At 44.4% G+C, this 22,385-nt stretch overlaps 1 protein-coding gene across 2 annotated transcripts in view; it reads right to left on the reverse strand.

Annotated features, from left to right (window-relative positions):
• Positions 1-22,385, reverse strand: part of LOC148013351 (haloacid dehalogenase (HAD) superfamily protein) — an 87,959-nt gene that overhangs the window by 64,816 nt on the left and 758 nt on the right. For both annotated transcript variants that reach the window (XM_087668004.1, XM_087668005.1), the window contains exon 2: positions 22,277-22,354. In XM_087668004.1, the coding sequence (XP_087524130.1) occupies positions 22,277-22,354 (78 nt within the window). The remainder of the gene's footprint in view (positions 1-22,276; positions 22,355-22,385) is intronic.

Consider the following 22,385-nt stretch of genomic DNA (forward strand, 5'->3'; position numbering starts at 1 on the left):
ATTGGCTCGTCAGAAGTATGCTTGGAGCGTTTGCCTGTAGGCGGCAGTTCACCCGGAGGCAGCTCCTCCGTGCATGGCACCATATCCTCCGGCTCCTCTGTATCGGAATCAGGGCCAATGGCTGCCACCGTCCGGTCTAGAAAATCCATATCCAAGCCAGCCATACTGCTGTCTTCTCGCTTTCGCTCGCTCCCTCACTCTCTCTCTCTCTCTCTCTCTCTCTCTCTCTCTCTCTCTCTCTCTCTCTCTCTCTCTCTCTCTCTCTCTCTCTGTGTGTGCAAGTCCCGCAGACCTACAAAATCAGGGAACCACCCAGCTGCAGCAACAGGACTGCAACGGGGCTCCTGTGGAGAACAGGACAGACACGCGCAGATGAACCGGGGCGCACGGTAACGGGGCAGACACAGGTGAGGCTTCAACACGGCTGCATCAGTCCTGCACGTTGACGCAGAGCAGTCGACCACAGACGGAGGTCTCTGCACAGGGCAAACGTCGACGGGGCAGGCGTCAAAGGGTCAGGCACAGGCCAGGCGTCGAGGGGGCAGATTTGAAGGGCGCTGCTCGCTGGCGCAGAACCAGCGACCAGCGGCGGATCTGGCGAGCAGATGTCGGGCGTCAACGGAGCCGTGTGATAGAGGGCGCAGGTTAGGGCGACGGCAGGGGGCGCGATTCACAGGCTAAACGGGCGACGGTAGCAAGTCGCACAGGAGTGGGCGACGTCAGGGGCCGTTCTCTCTCTCTCTCTCTCTCTCTCTCTCTCTCTCTCTCTCTCTCTCTCTCTCTCTCTCTCGCTCTCTCTCTCTGTGTGCACGTTCTGTGCGCCTGCAGATCCAGGCTATCGCAGGTCGGCCACCACACACGCGCCTGCAGAAGCGCACGAAAAACACAGCGTGGAGGGGCAGGAGCCGAATCCTGGTTGACGCGCTGCCCTAGACGAGCAGGAGGTGCAGGGAAAATCGGCGCAGCAGGAACGTCCCGTCACGGCCAGATTCGCCATCGCTCCTCGCCATCTCTCCACTCTCTCTCTCTCTCTCTCTCTCTCTCTCTCTCTCTCTCTCAACCACGAGGGGCCAATATACTACATGATTAATCTCATCTCCCTCTCACTCCCTCCTGAGTCCCTCTCTCTCTCTCTCTCTCTCTCTCTCTCTCTCTCTCTCTCTTCTAGGCTATAAACTAACTAAATAGCTGAGACCTAGCCCCTAAAAACGTGTTCTCAATTTACATGGGCATTTTTACCAAGTGGCAACCTTCTAAACCCATTTTTCAACATTATCCAACCATTTAATTAATTTTCAAGATTAAATCATCCTAAAATTAATTTCAACCCTTCTAACCCTGCCCAAAATTAAATGTGCCCATCCATAATTAAATTGGCTGGGCCATTTACAACCTGGAGTGGTTCCCCCACCCCTTAAATTTGTATTAATTAATTAATTAATGCTAGTGCAAAGTATCACCACTGACACATATTGGCCAAACAACTATCCTAGGGTCAAAATTGACGCCAACTAACCCCCAAAGCCCAACTGGCATAACTTATCACAAATATTACCTTTGATACCCAATGCATCCTTGGGGTTCTTGGCTTGCTACCATGAAATAACTACCATGTGCATCACACGTGCTAAACAACCTTACACATTTGATTAATAACTTAATCAAATGTTATCAGCAAAATTAAAGCATCTCAAAATTTTATGTCCCATGACAATCAGACTTTGCGCTACTTCTCGACTCAAATGAAGTTATCTGGGAAGCATATGCAATGGGTAAATTTCTTGTCTATGTTTCACTTTTAGATTGTGCAGATAGATGGCAAAAAGAATGTAGTGGCTAATGCGTTGTCTCGTAAGCCTCAATTATCAATTGTCAATATGGTTTATCATATTGAGTTGGATGCCATGAAAGATCAATGTGCTATTGATTCAGACTTTGGAAATGTATATGATCAACTTTGCAATGGCCAGAGGCATAATCACTTTGTACTTCAAAAGGGCTCTGTGATGATGTATGGATGGATGTGCATCACAAAGCAATTGAGCGCCAAGGTGATGACTAAGAGTCATGCTTCTTATCCAGGTCATAGAGACATTAATGCCACAGTTAAGACACTTGAGTACTTCTTGTATTGGCTAACTTTGAGGCATGATGTTGAACAATTTGTCAGGACATGCATAGTATGCTAGAAAGTCAAGTATGATAGGCAAAAGATGTCGAGTTTATAGCAGCCCTTGCCTATTCTTGATAGGCCTTGGTAGAGTATTGTTATAGGTTTTATCTTTGAGCTTCCACATGTGAAGAAAACTGCTAGGGTTTGCACTGAGGACACACAGAGTGTACGTCCACGACAGAAATACAAAGAGACAGACACAGAAACAAAGGGCAAAACTTAAACCCTAAATGCAAAACTCGCAGAAACTCAAACACAAATAGAAGAAGGGAGAGAGAGAACACAACTTTGAAGTGAATGAATGCTGTAAATGAATGTAAAGTATACAGTGTGCTCAAGGCCAGAGCAATGTCGGGGTATAACGTCCACCAGAGACAGATCCCAAGTCTGTGACCACCAATCGGAGTGTAGGAGTGATGAATAGTGAATGGCAGCAGGTTGGTCACCAAAACGCAGCAGTCTGGAGGTTGGAAACTAGTAAACGCAGCAATGTACCACCAATCGGAGGCTGGAAACTATGCACAGTCTGTTGTAAACAGCAGGCTAAAACAATGTCTGATGTGGCTGGCGATAACTAGATGATCAAATTGCAGCAGATGATGATGTCGCCAGCAGCTGACATCAGCATGGATGAAGGCGCCAGCAACAGGAGCAAACGCGGATGGAATGGCAGTAGTCTCGAGGGCTGGACAGCCACATGGGAGGAGGCTGATGGCTGAAATCTGCACATGGAGTGAGAAACCTGCACAGACGGAATGAGGCTGAATGGGGGCAGCCTGTCTATTTATAGATGTGGAAGGGTGCCCCAAAAATTAGGGTTTCCACTAAACTCTCTCAAACCGCTCCCCATTTTAGGATTTTACTCTAAAAGAATATTTTTTAGTGTGTTTTGGAGCTGTTTAAGAGGCTAATCAGCAAGTAATGCATGTTTTAGCTCAACACCCCCTCTCAGCCCCAAAACTGAGCCGAAAGAGTAGGCCAACCACTGTGATGTTTATTGACCCCAAGGTATCCCACCCCAAAGCAGCCAGGGCATCGGACAAAGGGTACACATTGGCTGCCCAGTGGCCTACCAAGACTACAAAGGCGATGGTTATCTTACCAAGGGAATCCAAGTAGTCACCCCAAAGAGGACAAGGTATCGGACAAAGGGTGCACATTGGCTGCCCAATGGCCTACCAAGCCCTACAAAGGCAGATGGAACCACATGAAACTTGGTTTTTTTTTTTAAATAAGTGAGGTAAATTTTATGGTATGCAGCCAATTGAGAAATAATGACCCAGAAGATGGGAAAAGGAAGGGTACACCCAACACATCACAAAATAGTACAAGCGAACCCATCCACTCAAGGTATTGAGGATGAGGAAAAATAGGTGATGAGGTATCCATGTGATGAAGGAGGATGGTGGTGAGGTAACAACAGCCTCCAAAGGAAACAGCTTAGGATCTGCTCAAGTGGTGCTCTGCACAATGAGATGCAAAGTATGCTACATGCTGAAGAATGCTCATGCAGCAGGTGCCACTTGGACAATATCCCTCATGGGAAAATTGTTCACTTGCCCAAGTGCCCTAATACAAAGATGATGAAATCATGCAATGCAAAGGGTAAGGTATAGCAGGGAGGAGAAGCCGATGGCGAAGACAAGATGTTGAAGCCTGTAGAATACCAAGAAGGGTAGGAACCCCCTCTCAACCTGGATGTAGATGCCGAAGAAGGAAGAGGAGCCTAATGTCAGTCTTCGTATGGTGCTGAGAACCATAAGGAATGAAAGAAGAGAAAGTGGATGAAGTGGATTAAGCACCCCGCTAGAAGAGCAAGGTAGAAGTCACCACCATGATAGCATCACGAGAGATGCTTCATGATCCACCTCGGGAGGGGAAACCACCATGCTGGAAGAAGAGCAAGCACTCCTAGGATGATGAAACCATGAAAGGAATGGTACGCATCTCCACGTCTCTAGCCTAGGTAGGACCAAAGCAATCTGCAAGTTAGCCCTACACTGAAAGACAAAATCCTGCAAAAGAGATGAGAAACTGCAAATACAGAGGTTAGTGGTGAGATGCTCCAAAGCAAAACATAACAGAAAGGAAATCTAACTCAAAATAAATGCAATGAATGTGTAAGTAAATGTAGGGGAAGACAAAAGAATGGAAAAGCAAAGGACAATGAATCCTATGGGCCCGACTCTAAGAGTGCGAAAAATAAATGCTAGACTGACCTAGGGTATCCGAAAGGACCTAGAGACATACTAGTCTAAAAAGGTGGCTACCATCGCGTACGTCCAGTAGTAACAGGGCTCTACCAAGGGAACGCCTGAAGGTAGTGAAAGAGAGGTGGTTGAGGCTGTACTCGAGCCACATGTCCAACAGTAACAACGGGTGCTGAAGGAGCAGATGAAGCAGGAAATGAAGGCGTAGCCCCACTGAACTATGCAGATGCAACGCTCTGCTGTGGCTTTTTAGGTGGAAGACCTTGGGCCTTGGAGTGACACTCCTCGTCCACATGGCCTGCTCTCTGGCAGTGTGTGCAAAACCGATTTTTCTTAGGGAGTTGCTGCCAAATAGATTTAGATTCTTTGGTTCCATCCGAGGAAGAGGAGTCACCCTTTGATTGGCTTGCCTTTGCATCTTGCGCCACTGGTGGTTTTTCCTCCCGAAGAAGAGGCAACCAACCCCATCTGCTCTGAATAAGGCTGTGATGAGGATTTCTTGTGGACTTGATCATGCAGCCTTGCGTAACGCAAGAACTCGCACTCAAACTCGTAGAAGGTTGGCAATCGAGGTTGGGAGATGATGTGTTAAATGAAATTGAAGTATTTTTCGGACAACTTATTTAAGAAGAATGTAACCTGATCGTCATCTGACTTGGGAGAGCCACTAGTTGTGAACTCGACAAGTAACCACCTATATTTAGCTAGCTTGACTTTCAGATCATCCCCTTCCTTAATAGAGAACTCTTGAAGCTCAAAGTCGAGATTGATACGCCGAATACGATCACGAGCCGCATAGCGGTCAAGAAGGTGACTCCAATGCTCTGATATGCGAGCGGGAAGTGCTGCAACTGAGAGTGAACCTCAGGAAGCAACCCCTGCATTAGCTCAGCATTGGCTGTAGCATTGTAGACTCTGCATTGACAGATGTAGTCAAGGCATAGGCTCTAGACCAATGATGAGGTCCCAAAGACCCTGAGACTCAAGCACTTGTTGCATGAAATTAGACCAAGTGGTGAAATTTGACCTGTTAAAACATGTCTTATCCGTGAAGGCATTCTTGGCCGTTGCAACAGGAGTGGTAGTGCGCAGAGATGGATAGGGTGAAAAAGTGTAGTGGAGGTAGGATGGGGAAGTGCAGTATACTTGGGAATGAGCCCCAAAGTATCCACCAAGCATACGGGTAGTGTGCAAGGTGGATCCATAGGTAGGGATGGGCTGACTAGGCATGGGCATGGTAGCCACATGAGGAACCCAAGGAGGTGGGATGGAAACACGGGAAGCAAAAGATGGAAATCCCTACGTAGGTGTAACCCAAGGAGAGTGTGAAGACACACCATAAGCTTAGGATGGAAACCCCTACGTTTGAGTGGTCATGTGAGATGTGAAGCTAGGGATAGTGAGGGGGATGCCCATCACAGTCGACCTAGAAGTTATGGGTGTGCTCATTTACTAAAAGGTGAGAGGCACTGTGTTAAAGGGTGGCATTCCCCCTAACAAAGTACCATGGTGCAAAGAGGTAGAGAATGGGGTGGAGAAGGAAAAAGTGCTAGGAGTGGAGATGGAAGATCCAACCCCTAGGGTGTGTGATGCAAATGTGGAGTGTAATCCAAGGTTTTGAAAAGATTATGAGAGGTGATCAAGGTGTGATATAGAAGAGGGTGGGATGGAAGGGATGTGAGAAGTGTAAATGATATGCTCAAATGAAACAAAAGCTGTAGAAATACATGAATTTCATCTGCTTCGTGAGCCCCCTCTATTGAAGTTCACATACGCAAAGCCATCTAGATCTTGTACCTCAAAAGAAGAAATAGGCGAGGGTTTTGATTCATACAACACAAAAGAATTGTACAAACCTGACATTGGACCTGGCTGAGATTATGAAGATGGATCGCCAAACGTTCCGAATGTCGTATGTCCTCCATGATCGAAGAGGTAGCCAATCTCACCAACCGGTCCGAATGTGGTAGCAAAACTAGTAGGAGGGGTATAAACATCATCGTACTTGTTGCGATAGTACTCCTCAAAGTCCTTCTCTGTCATGTGAGTAAAATCTAGTGAAGGTGGAGTGTCGTCCTCCTCACCGAGTCCATAATGCTGTCTCAGGGCGTCCAATGATGGAGAAGCCTCATAAGACATCATAGGAACTGAAGAAGAAGGTGTTTGGAACATTGTGATTCGGTTACGAGTCGTATTGTGTGCCTCGCACAAAGACTAGCTCTCCATAATATCCGCAGGATACTCTTTACAAGAGTACCGGCTCTGATACCATGTGAAGAAAACTACTAGGGTTTGAACTAAGGACACACAAAGTGTACAATCACAACAGAAACACAAAGAGACAGACACAGACACAAAGAGCAAAACTCAAACCCTAAGTGCAAAGCTCAAAACTCAAACCCTAAACACAAACCTCAAAACTCAAACACAAACAGAAGAAGAAAGAGAGAGAACACAACTCTGAAGTGAATGAATGTTGTAAATGAATGTAAGAGTGTACAGTGTACTCAAGGGCAGAGCAATGTTGGAGTGTGACGTCCACTGAAGACGGATCCAAAGTCTGTGACCACCAATCGGAGTGTAGGAGTACTGAATAGTGAATGGCAGCATGTTGATCACCAAAACGCAGCAGTCTGAAGGCTGGAAACTAGTAAACGCAGCAGTGGACCACCGATCGAAGGCTGGAAATTGTGCACAATCTGCTGTAAACAGCAGGCTGAAACGGTGTCTGATGTGGCTGGCAATGACTAGATGATCAGATCGCAGCAGATGATGATGTCGCCAACAACTGACGTCAACATGGATGAAGGAGCTAGCAGCAGGAGCAAACACGGATGAAGTGGCAACAATCTCGAGGGCTAGACGACCACGTGGGAGGAGGCTAATGGCTCAAATCTGCACGTGGAGTGAGAAACCCGCACAAACGGAATGAGGCTGAATGGGGGCAGCCTGTCTATTTATAGATCTGGAAGGGCACCCCAAAAATTAGGGTTTCCACTAAACTCTCTCGAACCGCTCCTCGTTTTAGGGTTTTACTCTAAAAGAGCATTTTTTAGTGTGTTTTGGGGCTGTTTAAGAGACTAATCAGCAAGTAATGCATGTTTTAGCTCAAACCACATATATCTACATGGAATGATGGGATATGGACTATCATATGCAATTTTAGTAAGTAAGCCTACTTTATTCCAATGAGGAAAAAGATAAAGGCTGATCGTATGGCACATCTTTTTATGCAACATGTGTTTAAGTACCATGGTATGCTAGAGTCGACCATTAGTGATCATGACCTATGGATGATAAGTTTATTTTGGAAAGGATTGTTTGAGAATATGGCCACAACGCTGAAATTCTCTCAATCCTTCCATCCACAAACTGATGGTCAACCCAAGGAGGCTAACTCCACATTTTAAGATCTTTTAAAGTGCTATGTATCAGACCATAGAGCGCAATGGGAACACTATTTGCCGTTGGTTGAGTTTGCATATAACAACACGGTGCATAGTTCCACTGGTAAGGTTCCTTTTGAGATGGTAGAGGATGGTAAGAAAGCACCCCCTACTTTGCACACAAAAGATTAAGATCTTTGAGGCTGATCACTATGTGGAGAGCATGGATGCAGCTTATCAAAAGCTCAAGTATGCGCTTCAAAATCACAAGATAAGCAAAAGAGAGCAGCTAATCGTCATAGGCATGCTTTGCACTTTACACAAGGCGACTATGTGTAGCTGTATTTTGAAAAGGCACAACTGAAAAAGATGAAAGGCAAAGAGAGATTATATCCAAAGCCAAGTATGCAATACCATGGGCCATTTCAAGTGTTAAGAGAGGAACATTAATTCACGTTATGGGCTGAAATTGCCTCCATACTGATGGATACACAATGCCTTTCATGTGAGTTTGCTTAGGCCCTTTCATGGTGATGTGTCAAAGCATGTACTTACTGAAATTCAGCCTGAGGTTGAAGAGCTCAACGGGGTACTGGTACCAAAGCAATTTTTCACACACAAAGAGCGGAAGATCAAGGATAAGGTTTCCAAACGGTACTTGGTAAAGTTTCAGAAGTATTCCTTGATGAATGCCAAATGTCTAAAGGAGAATGACTTGGTAGACCATCCTCAGTTGTTACAACTCTACCTTGATGCTTTCCAATTAGAGCCGGCTTTAGATCACGCTCAGTCAGGCTCAGCAACGCAAGGGTCCAGAGTATTACCTAATGCTCTTGAGGGAGCTTGAACCTCCGCTCCTCACTGATGGACAACTCTAGATGTAGTGGATCTCAGATGTATTTAGAATACATTCAAGGTGCTTTAGCTAACTGTATGTTTGCCAAGAGATCACTATTCAGTGTCCTGGGCACTATGCTTGGTATGCATATGGTATGGTTTACTATCTGCAGCTCTAAAATTGTACATTTGCATCAGTTAATGATCATCAAGGGCTGATTATCGAATACTTGTTTTCAGAGTATGCTCATTAATTTTCTGTTGTATTCAACTGATTTTATAGATAACAGCATATGTTATGATGTTGTTGATGTTTCAACCATGTTTTATGCTTGCTTTATGCTACACTATGGTTTAGTTTTGTCAAATTAATTAAGCTCATGATTAATGGACCCATCGCATGATAAACTAGCAATGTTTTTCAAATTCTTTGTGAGTCTTGTGTTATGTTATGTTGACTCGTAATTTTCAACGTGTGTAGGTATATAGAATGGTTGAACAACAGTGCTCAATGTTGTGTTGACTATGATGCCTTGTGGAAATTCCAATGCAGTACTTTGCTTTTGATACATCTGGCAATGCAATCAAGGATAATTGCAAGGATTTAAGGGGGAGGGTTGTGATGAGGACATGTATTTTTGCAAGCCTCACTTAACATGTGGATTAATTTTTAATCACATGTTTAAGTAAATGTTGCACGTGCGAGGTGCAACTAAGGTTAATGCAAATTAATGAGCCCAGGTACCGAGGGAATCAGCGGATGTCAAAGGCAAAAGTTGCAATTAGTTATGTCACACAAATACTAGGTGGTATCTAGTGCCAGTTATTGGCCTGAGTCATTTATTTGACCATAAGTGTCAATTGGTGATATTAGAGATGTAGCGTTTAATGGTACTTAACACTAATTTGATTGTTAAAAATGGCACATGGGCATTCCGCAGATGAAGTGGCCTCCCCAATTTGATTAATGGCTAGTCTGAGTATTTTTCTAAGCACCGAAATAATGGTTATATTAATTTCAGTACTTTTAGACTGAAAATTAATATGGTAATGTGGACAATGCTGGAAATTCATTTGGAAAGACTGCCACTTTTTAAATTTTCCAAAGAGAGGTTGGGAAAAATATAGAGAAGGCTAGGAGAGCAAAAATGAGGCTTAGAGAGAGAGAGAATCATTCATTCTTGTTGGAAACACATTGTGAGAAGCTAGAGCAGCCATTGTGAGCTAAGTGTCTGCCATTACCAGCAAACATTTGCAGATTCGGAGCAGCCAATAGCTGCACGAGATCCTAGGCAGCTGGATGACAGCCCTAGACTAAAGACCTCAGTTGATTTTGGGTCTCCAAGTGTAGGCGATAGCATTTATTATTGTTGGGACAGGGCAGCAACTGCATTTGCTACAATGGTGTCACTTGGACAATGCCCTCGCAAGGCAATTGTTCAGTTGCCCAAGCACCCTTTTACAGTCATGTCACCCTAATGATGCGGATGAAGATACAAAGTACAATAAGCATGATGTCTAAAAAAGAAACTGTAAACAACATCCTGTCACTACCAAGAGAAGAAAGCCACCCCCTCTCAAACGGGAAGAGAAAGCTAGAGGAGATCACCCTCCCCCCATCAATCGAAAGATGTAGGGGAGGATACCCAAGCCGATTCTATGTAACAGATACTAAAGCACCAGCCGATTGACCGCGCTAATCAATATGTTAGCAAAATTATCTAATGAATGCCCAAACTCTAGGCAGATTATGCCTAGCTCAACCTGCTCTTTGGTCAAGTGGAAGTGGACTCCGCACATGCCACGTCCGTGTGGTGTAATGATCGGATTACTAGCAAGGGCAATGGCACTCTAGTTGTCCAATAGACAATGGTAGCAGAGTGGCATGGAAACTGAAGTGCCCCAATAAGCTCCTCAAGTAAATAGCCTCCATGGTACCATAGGTAGTTGCATGGGAATGCCAAGTGTCAAGATCTCCAACCCAGTCAGAGTCAATATACCCTGGCAAACATAAACCAAAATCATAAGTCAGGCAATAAGAATAGGTACACCACAAATATCTCAAAACATGAAGATATGCAATCCAATGTGACATCATAGTGTCAGAAGTGGTGCAACAATGGAAGCATAAACAACATGCTGAAATAAACTGCTGAAACACAAGACAAGAAAAATAAACACAAATACAGATGAGAACTTAGATGTATGCCCGGGAAACGAAATCCATATCGAACACGAGATAGCAGCATACAACAATGAGGCACTGGCTGTGTGGGCACCCTGACACCGGCTCCTCTCTCCTCAGAAGAATCCACAAATGATGGCTGAAGTATTGAAGAGGAGTAGGAGCCCAGCAATATATAGGCATAAAATGGGGGGAGCATTAAATGCAGTCGGCCGGCATTAAATGCTCCCTAGCCCTAAAAAGGGCACTAGAAAATGCCAGAAAAAATACTGTAGTCTCTGCAGCATAGACTCACACCTGAGCTGACTAATCTGCTAACATCCTCTCTCAAATCAGGGGTGATCTAATACAAGACAATAGTACAATGATGGGGTATCATAAACTATACAACATAGAACCACCAGAAGAACCATGGATATCCAAGCAATGAGTGGCCATCCCACCACCAAGATGCCTCGGAGAGTATCTGACGTCGATGTCGATCATAGCAGCACCACCTGAAAATAGAGAAGAATCATAGCAGCTCTCTGTGTTATGTCACCTATGTCACTCAGGACATACAAGACCAATCTGCCAAACACGTCTCTGAACATGTGACCATGGAATCCCCGCCTTCGGCCAAAACCACCAAAGTGTCCCCTCATGTGAGTTCCAGACGAAAACCTCTCGCTCTCTGTCAAGTAACCAGCCCATCATGAACCTGGATGTCAATCCTAGCTCCAGGATTTGTACCTGCCAGACTTCGGTCGATGCATCAAGGAAGTCCCTCTCTGGATCCTGTGCATCTGTATAGACATATAGATGAGGCACGGCTGCCCCATCTCACCACCCTCTCACACTCCCTCTCTGGCTTTAGAGAGTTGTGAGGTATGTCCGCATCACCACCACTAGAAAGCAGCTCAGGAAGGGGCCACTAAGCCCTTCTCACGATCCGAAGAAGAGGATCCCTTCCATGCCTTGGACTTCGCCTTGGCTGGAGGATCGAGATCGGAATTTGAGGCAGATTATGACTCGTCGGAGGAGTCCGCATCCCGCTTTGTCCTCTGCTCCTTTGTCTTCCTGGAAGCCGCTAACTCTTTGCAGTCCTTCCTTAAATGACCTTTCTTGCCACAGTGATAACACTAGGCCTTCGACTTCTTCAACTGGGAACCCCTCTCTGAAGCTGCAAGAGCCTCACCTGAACCTCCATAATGTGACGGAAGCCTCCCCTGTAGTCACAAAGTAGCCTCATGCTCAAGTAGCATGGAGGACATGTGAAGAAAACTGACAGGAGTCGTAGATGTCTGCGCCCATAAAGCATTCACCACTCCATCAAATTCCCGAGGAAGCTTGTAGAGTACCGTACCAACAAGATGTGCCTCTGATAGGGCAGACTGCATAGTGCGAAGCTGGTCTTGGAGTTGGGTAACATGAAGTAGGAAGGATTGAATCGTATCTTTGGATTCAAACTTCAGTTGCTGGAGTTGGCCATAGAGAGTAACGGCCTGCATGGTGGAAGGAGCCTCGTACATCAATTGTAACTTCGACCATATGTCTGAAGCCGTCGTACAAGAGGTGACCACTGGTAGGACTTCTTTGGAAATACATCGAAGTAATGCTAAATAAGCACGGGCATCATCCGAATCCCATGTAAGCACTGCCTCCTCATGGTTGTCTTCATCAAAATCAGAGGGAACTCGAGAAGGTTGTCGAGGACGTGCCACAGCTCCGTTAACCACATACCATAACCACTTTTGAATAAACCAAGCCTTCATCACTGCACTCCACGTGTAATAATCAGGTCCATGGAGCTTGTCATCAGTGGATGTGCATGGAGGAGCTGGAGAGGATTTAGAAAAGAAGTAGAGAAAAGAAGGGATTGGGAGAGGGAACACAGCCAAGCCACAAGCACAGATTGCAAAAAACAAAAGTTCACATACAGTATAATCCAAAAGCTTATCAAAAGAAGCCAAAATCTACTGCACAAAGTCAAAAAATTAGTTCAAATCTGCCAGAAACAACAAAAAACGGCCTGTTCTGCCAGTCCCCCAGCCCAAAATAGTGCTGAAAACAACAAAACGCAGGCTGCACACTGCATAAACAGGTGTAGGGAACTGTCGCCAGCAGCCTGATGATGAAAACACAGACAGCAGGAGGTGTTGGACAGCAGGCAATGACAAATCTGCAAAAGACGCAGGTCAAACAGGTCGCCTGTATGGAGCAGCAACCGCCTGAACAGCAAGGGTGAAAACAGTCCAAAAATCAGCAATAAAACACAGCAGAAACACAAAACCTGAAAACTGATACCATGTCAAAAGTGGTGCAGCAATGGAAGCATAAACAACATGCTGAAATAAACTGCTGAAACACAAGACAAGAAAAATAAACACAAATACAGATGAGAACTCAGATGTATGCCCGGGAAACAGAATCCATATCGAACACGAGACAGCAGCATACAACAGTGAGTCACTGGCTGTGTGGGCACCATGGCACCGGCTCCTCTCTCCTCAGAAGAATCCAAAAATGATGGCTGAAGTATTGAAGAGGAGTAGGAGCCCGGCAATATATAGGCATAAAATGGGGGGAGCATTAAATGCAGTCGGCCAGCATTAAATGCTCCCTAGCCCTAAAAAGGGCACTAGAAAATGCCAGAAAAAATATTGTAGTCTCTGCAGCACAAACTCACACCTAAGCTGACTAATCTGCTAACACATAGGTGCAATGAAATACTACATCTGGCCTAGTGTGAATCAACCAAAGGACTTTCCCTACCACAAATCTATAGGTGTGCTTGTTGACCTAGCATAAAGTAGAACACTACAAGACCAGAGCCAAAAAATGCCTCCTACAGAGTCCTCTAAGAGAGAGCCACAATTAAGCACTGGTTGAGGACGTATATCAAAGTGTTAATAGCCTCAACCCAAAGGCCAAAGGTGCTTAGGGAGCTTTGCTGTGAATAATATAGAGCGTGCAATGTTCATGATGGTCTAGTTCCTACACTCTACAACTCTATTCTATGAAGGAGAGTTAGTAGAGAGAAGCTAGTGTGAAATTCCATGCTCCTGTAGAAACTCAGAAAACTCGTGGGAGATAAATGTCACAACTCTATAGAAACAGAATTTGTATCCTTTTTCATTAATTTGTCTATATAATGATTTATTAAATTTATTTCCTTTGCACTAATTAGATATAAAGAAAAGTGCATTGGAGCTGGCCACTGATGAGTGGTCACAGGTTATGGTGGACCCACGCGGTGGGTTAGAGAAAAGATAGTTCACACTTCCACCTATATGGCCCGATTGGGCGCCTGTGACCAGAACTCACGCATATCAGGGTTAGACTCGCACACAGAAAAGATTGATGCCTTGAAGTGTGGGCTAGATCCACCAGAACAGACAGTTACAATCAACAAGATGGCATGATCATGAAATGCTTATATAATGTGCATGTGTGGGCTGAAAGCTTGAAATGCACATTTCTTTGCAAAGGAAATAAATTTAATAAATCATTATATAGACAAATTATGTACACTCCAGGGAAACAAAATGTAGTTGTTGATGCACTTTCTAGAGTGCCTCGCATTGCAACTGTTACAGTGGCTCATCATGAAGATTTTCAAACGATGAAGAATACTTATGATGAAGATACTGATTTTGCAGCAATTTGGTCAAATTTACAGCAAGGAGGTTCTCATCCAGATTATTCCATCAAAGACGGTTACCTTCTCATGAACAATCGCCTTTGTGTCACTCTTCCTGTTCGACAAAAGGTGCTTAAAGAAAGTCATGAACCCCCTTATGCAGGGCATAGAGGGAGGGCAGCCACTCTAAGTGCAATTGAGCGCTACTTTTATTGGCCAACATTACGAAGAGATACACATAACTTCATTGAGGCTTGTCTGGTATGCCAAAAATCCAAGTATGATAGGCAGAAGATTCCAGGATTGTTGCAACCTCTTCCAGTGCCCAAAGATCCATGGGAATCTATCACAATGGATTTCATCTCAGGTATTCCAAGAACACCTCAAGGTCATGATATGATTTGGGTCATAATTGATAGATTCAACAAACAATCACATTTTATTCCATGTCATAAAACATTGAAATCCGCACAAGCTGCAAGACTTTTCATTCAACGTATCTTCAGATTACATGGTATGCCTTCTGAGATCATTTCAGATAGAGACTCCAAATTCACAAGTAACTTTTGGCGTGCTTTATTTGAGAATTTGGGAACCACTTTAAAGTTCTCCTCAGCTTTCATCCTCAAACTGACGGCCAAACAGAGGTGATGAATCTCACTCTTTTGGATATGTTGAAAGCTTATGTTAGTGAACATAAGTCACAATGGGAGAAATATCTTCCATTATTGGAGTTTGCTTACAACAATACAGTGCACTCATCCACAGGGAAAGCTCCAAATGAAATAGTACAGGGTAAAGTGATTCCTCCTCCAATTATTCGCACTAAAGATAAGATTTTTGCTGCTGATGAGTTTGCTTCAAATTTAAAAACCGCAATGGATCAAGTTCGAGCCACTATCAAAGTTGCTCAAGAGCGACAAAAGAAGCAAGCAGATAAACGAAGAAGACCTTTGGCTTTTGAAAAAGGTCAATATGTCTTGCTAAAGTTTGATAAAAGCAGGCTCAAACAAGGTTCCGGTCAAAATTTATCTTTTCCAAAGCTCTCCAGTAGATACTTTGGACCCTTCAAAGTGATTGAGAAAATAAATGAAGTTTCTTATCGACTTGAGCTTCCTGCTCATTGGAAAATACACAATGCTTTTCATGTAAGTTTGCTAAAACCTTACATAGGACCAGAACCAAAGGAACCCATTACTGAAGATCCCCTAGAAGTTGAAGAAACAAAGCAACTCTTGGAACCTGAACAGATTTTGTTTCACAAGGATCGAACCACGAGAAGTGGCCTTGTGACACGAAAATTCTTACTAAAATTCAAGAATCTACCCACAACAGATGCACTGTGGGTAGATGAAAAATTCATGAAGGATTACCCAAACATTCTTCAGCCATATCAAGAAGCTTTTCAGCTGAGGACAGCTGAATAAAAGCCAGAGGGCTGTCACAACTCTATAGAAACAGAATTTGTATCCTTTTTCATTAATTTGTCTATATAATGATTTATTAAATTTATTTCCTTTGCACTAATTAGATATAAAGAAAAGTGCATTGGAGCTGGCCACTGATGAGTGGTCACAGGTTATGGTGGACCCACGCGGTGGGTTAGAGAAAAGATAGTTCACACTTCCACCTATATGGCCCGATTGGGCGCCTGTGACCAGAACTCACGCATATCAGGGTTAGACTCGCACACAGAAAAGATTGATGCCTTGAAGTGTGGGCTAGATCCACCAGAACAGACAGTTACAATCAACAAGATGGCATGATCATGAAATGCTTGTATAATGTGCATGTGTGGGCTGAAAGCTTGAAATGCACATTTCTTTGCATAGGAAAGTCACATGAAGATTCTGATACCGTTTTTGCGATGTACACGGAAAAAGCTTTCATATGACACCCAATTGGGGGATCCCTAAATTTCTAAATTTTAGGAGGTCCCTAAATTTTAGGAGCCTCGAATTAGCCTAAAAATGCTAGTCCTAAAAAATAGGGATGTTATTCTAAAAATAGTAAGTTCTGTACTCTGACTGTGCTTATTAAATTTGGTTGTTTCTATTCTTGACAGCATTCAGCCCAAAAAGGAAGGCCATAGAGAAAAGACAAGTGTCAAGACACTTGTCACACAAGTTTTCAAGTGTCCCACCACTTGTCACATCTCATGACATGTGGCTGGACACTTGTCTTGTGCTACTCCACTTTCCCCTTTTGTACTAGCTCTTCCCTCTCCTATAAATAAGAGCTCGTTTTTCTTCATTCAGCATCATTTTTCTTTACTGTAAACTCATGTACAGCACCCCCAGATAGCCAGAAACTGGCCCCATCCATCCCCATCATCATCCCCCACTTTTCCATTATCAAATTCCTCCATATTCCCTCTTCTATCACTGCTGTTTTACAGGACAGCAAGCCTGTAAATTCATTACAGCACCTCCTTCTCAAGCTCTTTCTTCCATTTTAGCAACAATAAGCAAGCCCTATCCATGTACTACTGTTCAACGATGGAGAAAGGCTGATTTCCCCTCTTTCTTCTCTCATACTGTAAAGAAATCAGTTCTTATCATTGCATAATAGATAATGCATGTGTGTTTGTACATCTTTGCATGATCTTGTGAGAGTGAGAATTACTTCTCCTCACTCTCAGGTTGATTGTAACTGTGCTCTTCCCTAAGGGACTTGGGTTGAGCAGAAATACATTCCTTCGGGGGGGGTTGCCCATCTTCAACCCTCAATCTTGTCTCCATTACTTTTACATTTTCATGACTGTAATTTTGTGAGTAATTTTCATTTTCAGCTTTAATTGTTCATTCTCTTTTATATTAAATCTCGAAAACAAGCGAATATCATAATTGTTAAGCATACTACGTTGTTCGGGGCGTTTACAATAAACTCGTCCCCTTTGCCACTCCTCGTGCATTCTACATGACAACCAATCTAGTTATACACCAACAACATCCAAGCAAAAAAATATAAAGGCTTCAAACTTATACATTGTCACTCCTCATGCATTCTACACAACACACAGTCTAGTTATGCATCAGCAACATCCAAGCAGAAAAATATATAAAGGCATCAGACTTATACTTGAGAAAGTACACCCACATGTGTCTAGAACGATCATCCACAATCAAAAAGAAATACAATGTGGCATTTAAGGCAGTGGTGGATATTGGCCTACAAAGATCAACACGAATCAATCTAAGAGACGTCTCAACTCTATATGAAGACTGTTGAGGGAATGGGATATGTTGTTGCTTCCCGAGTTGAAAAGCTTTACAAATATCCTAGGATAGCTTTAGGCATGGAAGGCCATCAACCATTTGTCGACAAAGAACTCATCAAGAGAGACATATCCAAGATGTCCTAAGCGAAAAAACCAAAGACACTTAGTGCTTATAGGCTCTTGTGCAATGGCTAAAGCTTGAAAGCGGTGAAACTTAGAGCTCTCAGTTATTGTCGGCTCGAAAAGAGATTATATTGTGTGATACAGGCCACTAGGCTGTGCTTCACCGCATGCATGAAGTGCAACGGGATCGAAACTTGCAGACCAATCAACCAATACTTCAGGAGTAGAGAAGGATGGCCACTGAGGCTGTGCGGATGCCACATATCCAGCAATCGCTGTGGAGCCTGGAGAAGCAGATGGGGCAGCAGCGGAAGGCGTAGCCCCACTGGACTGTGAAGTCGCAGCGGACTGCTGAGGCTTTTTAGGTGGAAGACCTTGGGCCTTGGAGCGACACTCCTCGTCCACATGGCCTGCTCTCTGGCAGTGTGTGCAAAACCAGTTTTTCTTAGGGAGTTGCTGCCAGATAGGTCTTGATTCTTTGGTTCCATCGGAGGAAGAGAAGTCACCCTTTGATTGGCTTGTCTTCGCATCTAGCAAGTTCTTGCCACTGGTGGTTTTCCCTCTCGAAGAAGAAGCAACCAACCCCCTCTGCTCTAAATAAGGTTGTGATGAGGATTTCTTGTGGACTTGATCATGCAGCCTTGCGTAACGCAAGAACTCGCACTCAAACTCGTAGAAGGTTAGCAATCGAGGTTGGGAGATGATGTGTTGAATGAAATTGAAGTATTTTGCGAACAACTTATTCAAGAAGAATGTAATCTGATCGTCATCTGACTTTGGAGAGCCAGTAGTGGCAAACTTGGCAAGTAACCGCCTATAGTCAGCCGCTTGACATTCAGATCATCCCCTTCCTTAAGAGAGAACTCTTGAAGCTCAAAGTCGAGATTGATGCGCCAAGTACGATCACAAGCCGCATAGCGGTCGAGAAGGTGACTCCAACGCTCTGACGCGAGCGGGAAGTGCTGCAACTAAGAGTGAAACTCAGGAAGCTCAATTGACGGATGTAGTCAGCTAAGAGTGTTCATCCTCAACTAAGAGTGAAACTCAGGAACTCTCCATTGACGGATGTAGTCAGGGTGAGCTAGTCAAGGATCCGGCATAGGCTCTAGACCAATGACGAGGTTCCAAAGACCCTGAGACTCAAGCACTTGTTGCATGAAATTCAACCAAGTAGTGAAATTTGACCCGTAAAACGTGTCTTATCCGTAAAGGCATTCTTGGCCGTTGCAACAATAGTAGTGCTCGGAGATGGATAGTGTGAAAAAGTGTAGTGGGGGTAGGATGGGAGAGTGGAGTACACTTGGGAATGGGCCCCAAAGTGCCTACTAGGCATGCGGGTAGTGTGCAAGGTGGATCCATAGGTAGGGATGGGCTGACTAGGCATGGGCATGGTAGCCACATGAGGAACCCGAGGAGGTGGGATGGGAACATGGGGAGCAGAAGATGGGAATCCCTGCGTAGGTGTAACCCAAGGAGTGTGAAGACACACCATAAGCTGAGGATGAAAACCCCTGCGTATGAGTGGTCATGGGAGCTGTGAAGCTGGGGATAGTGAGAGGAATGCCCATCACAGTCGACCCAGGAGTGATGGGTGTGCTCATTTGCTGAAAGGAGAGAGGCACTGTGTTAAAAGGTGGCATTCCCCCTAACGAAGTACCATGGTGCAAAGAGGTAGAGAATGGGGTGGAGAAGAAAAAGGTGCTAGGAGCGGAGATGGTAGATCCAACCCCTAGGGTGTGTGATGAAGATATGGAGTATAATCCAAGATTTTGAAAAGATGATGAGAGATTATGGAGGAGTGATATAAAAGAGGGTGGGATGGGAGGGAAGTGAGGAGTGTGTATAATATACTCAAATGAAACAGAAGCTATAGATGTACCTGAATTTCGTCTGCTTCGTGAGCCCCCTCTATTGAAGTTCACATATGCAAAGCCATCCAGATCCTGTACCTCAAAAGAATAAACAAGCGAGGGTTTTGATTCATGCAACATAAAAGAATTGCACAAACCTGACATTAGACCTGGCAGAGATTATGAAGATGGATCGCCAGACGTTCCGAATGCCGTATGTCCTCCATGATCGGAGAAGTGGCCAGCCTCACCGATCGGTCCAAATGTGGTAGCAAAACTAGTAGGAGGGGTGTAAACATCACCGTACTTGTTGCGATAGTACTCCTCAAAGTCCTCTGTCATGCTAGTGAAATCTGGTGAAGGTGGAGTGTCGTCCTCCTCACCGAGTCCATAATGCCATCTCAAGGCCTCCAATGATGGAGAAGCCTAATAAGACATCATAGGAACTGAAGAAGGAGGTGTCTAGAACATTGTGATTCAGTTACGAGTCGTATTGTGTGCCTTGCACAAAGACTAGCTCTCAACAATATCCGCAGGATACTCTTTACAAGAGTACCGGCTCTGATAAAAAGTTAAGAAGAGTACTAGGGTTTGCACTGAGGACACACAAAGTATAAAACCACGACAGAAACACAAAGACACACAGACACAAACACAGAGAGCAAAACTCAAACCCTAAATGCAAAACTCAAAACTCAAACACAAAAACTCAAACACAAACAGAAGAAGGGAGAGAGAGAACACAACTTTAAAATGAATGAATACTGTAAATGAATGTAAGAGTGTACAGTGTGCTCAAGGGCAGAGCAATGTCGGAGTGTGACGTCCACCGAAGACGGATCCCAAGTCTGTGACCACCAGTCGGAGTGTAGGAGTGCTAAATAGTGAATGGCAGCAGGCTGGTCACCAAAACGCAGCAGTCTGGAGGCTGAAAACTGGTAAACGCAACAGTGTACCACCGATCGAGGGCTAGAAACTGTGCACAGTTTGCTGTAAACAGCAAGCTAAAACAATGTCTGAGTGTCAGGGCCTGCAATGCTAAAAACGCAGGCTGGCTGACCCCGGAGATGATGGACAACAGGCTGAACAGCAGTTTGGGACAGTTTGGAGCAGTCGCCAGCAGCTAAGAGCTGTCGCCTACAGCAATGGACAGGCTGAAGATAATGTGGCTGCAGTCGATGATGGTTGGACAGCAGATGGAGGCGGGCTGCAGGATGGAAACTAGGCGCCAACAGCAGCAGAGGGTGTATGGGCTGGTATAACCTGCAAAACAAGGATGATGGCTGAATGGGGGCAGCCTGTCTATTTATAGATGTGAAAGGGTGCCCCAAAAATTAGGGTTTCCACTAAACTTTCTCGAACCGCTCCCCGTTTTGGGTTTCCACTGAACTCTCTCAAACCGCTCCCCATTTTAGGGTGTTACTCTAAAAGAGCATGTTTAGTGTAATTTGGGGCTGTTTAAGAAGCTAATTAGCAAGTAATGCATATTTTAGCTCAACACTAGCTGCTTACGAGGCAACCAACATAGGTAGCCTCATCCTTAGGTGTGGAGAAACCCATCCATTAAGTTCGTTTCTTTTCCTTAATTCCTTTTGGTTTTACACTTATAGCCCCAAAAAGGGCTTAACACCCACATTCCAAGGTGCCACCCAAGACACCCCCATATCTATAAATAGGGCACAAACTTTGAAACTCTACCCTCCCTCATTATCTAATCACTCTCTTCTCCCATCATTCTCCACTCTATTCCTCAGCCTCTCCAATGCTGTCTATGCTCCTATTTGGAAGACATCTCAATCCGTGGACAATCCTGTGTAGCTGTCTGCTGCTTGGCACCCTGTTCCATCCATATCAGGCTGTGTTTACAGTGCAGATATTACCGCCCAACTGTTCTTCATCATCAGGCTGACTGGCGATATCAGGATTGCAGATACTAAGATGGCCAAGGCCATGTTGTGCACTCACAGCATAGACTATCTTTCAGAGCAGTCAATTGCTAGGTACATCATTAACCGCTGTCCTACATCGGCACTAGATGACATCATGCTTACTCACATATATAGTCCTTCAGTTGTACAATCCTACATTTTTGGACATGATGAACAATGTGGTAGCACAGAAGAGGAAGCAGTTGGACCCCAAGTCTCAGAAGGATAATTTTGTGTGTATGGCACTATTTTCAGGGCCTACCAGCTTTAGGATCTGGAGACACTCTCCATTGTCATTAGTAAAAATGTGATCTTCAATCGGTTGCCTTCCTCTTCGGAGAGGGTAGCTCCTCCTACCCTGACTACATCTTCTCCTCCTTCAAAGGACACAATGCACCTCCCTTTGCTAGATGAGGATCGCCCAAGAGCTCCACACAGCTAACCTCCTATTCCCTAGCTTGTCCAGCACGTCAACCACCACCTTTGTAGGGAAGGCTGAGGTCAAAATTCAAAGAAAATGAGAGTCTAACATATCCCACATTACTTTCAAGAACTAACAAACTTTTTACTCTGATACAAGCATCAGAGCTCATAATCAACATCAATATTGATCAAAGCCATAATACAGAAAACATCATCCTGCTTTTCAATACAATCCCGGCAGAGATTTATCAAAACCATGATACAGGGAACCCCACATTGAAAACTGCCACAAAAATGGTAAAAACATTCTGCTGCTTACCATGGCGAACTACAGGTATTCCAAGCTTATCTTCAATAGCTCTAGCCTCCACCCCATCTGGATCATATTGGTAAAGCCCTGTGCTGTCCGCCAAGAAAGGATCTAAGGG

The sequence above is a fragment of the Lygodium microphyllum genome, chromosome 26, assembly GCF_053477565.2.
Source record: "Lygodium microphyllum isolate KBCC chromosome 26, Lygodium_microphyllum_v1.1.10, whole genome shotgun sequence".
Lineage (NCBI taxonomy): Eukaryota > Viridiplantae > Streptophyta > Polypodiopsida > Schizaeales > Lygodiaceae > Lygodium > Lygodium microphyllum.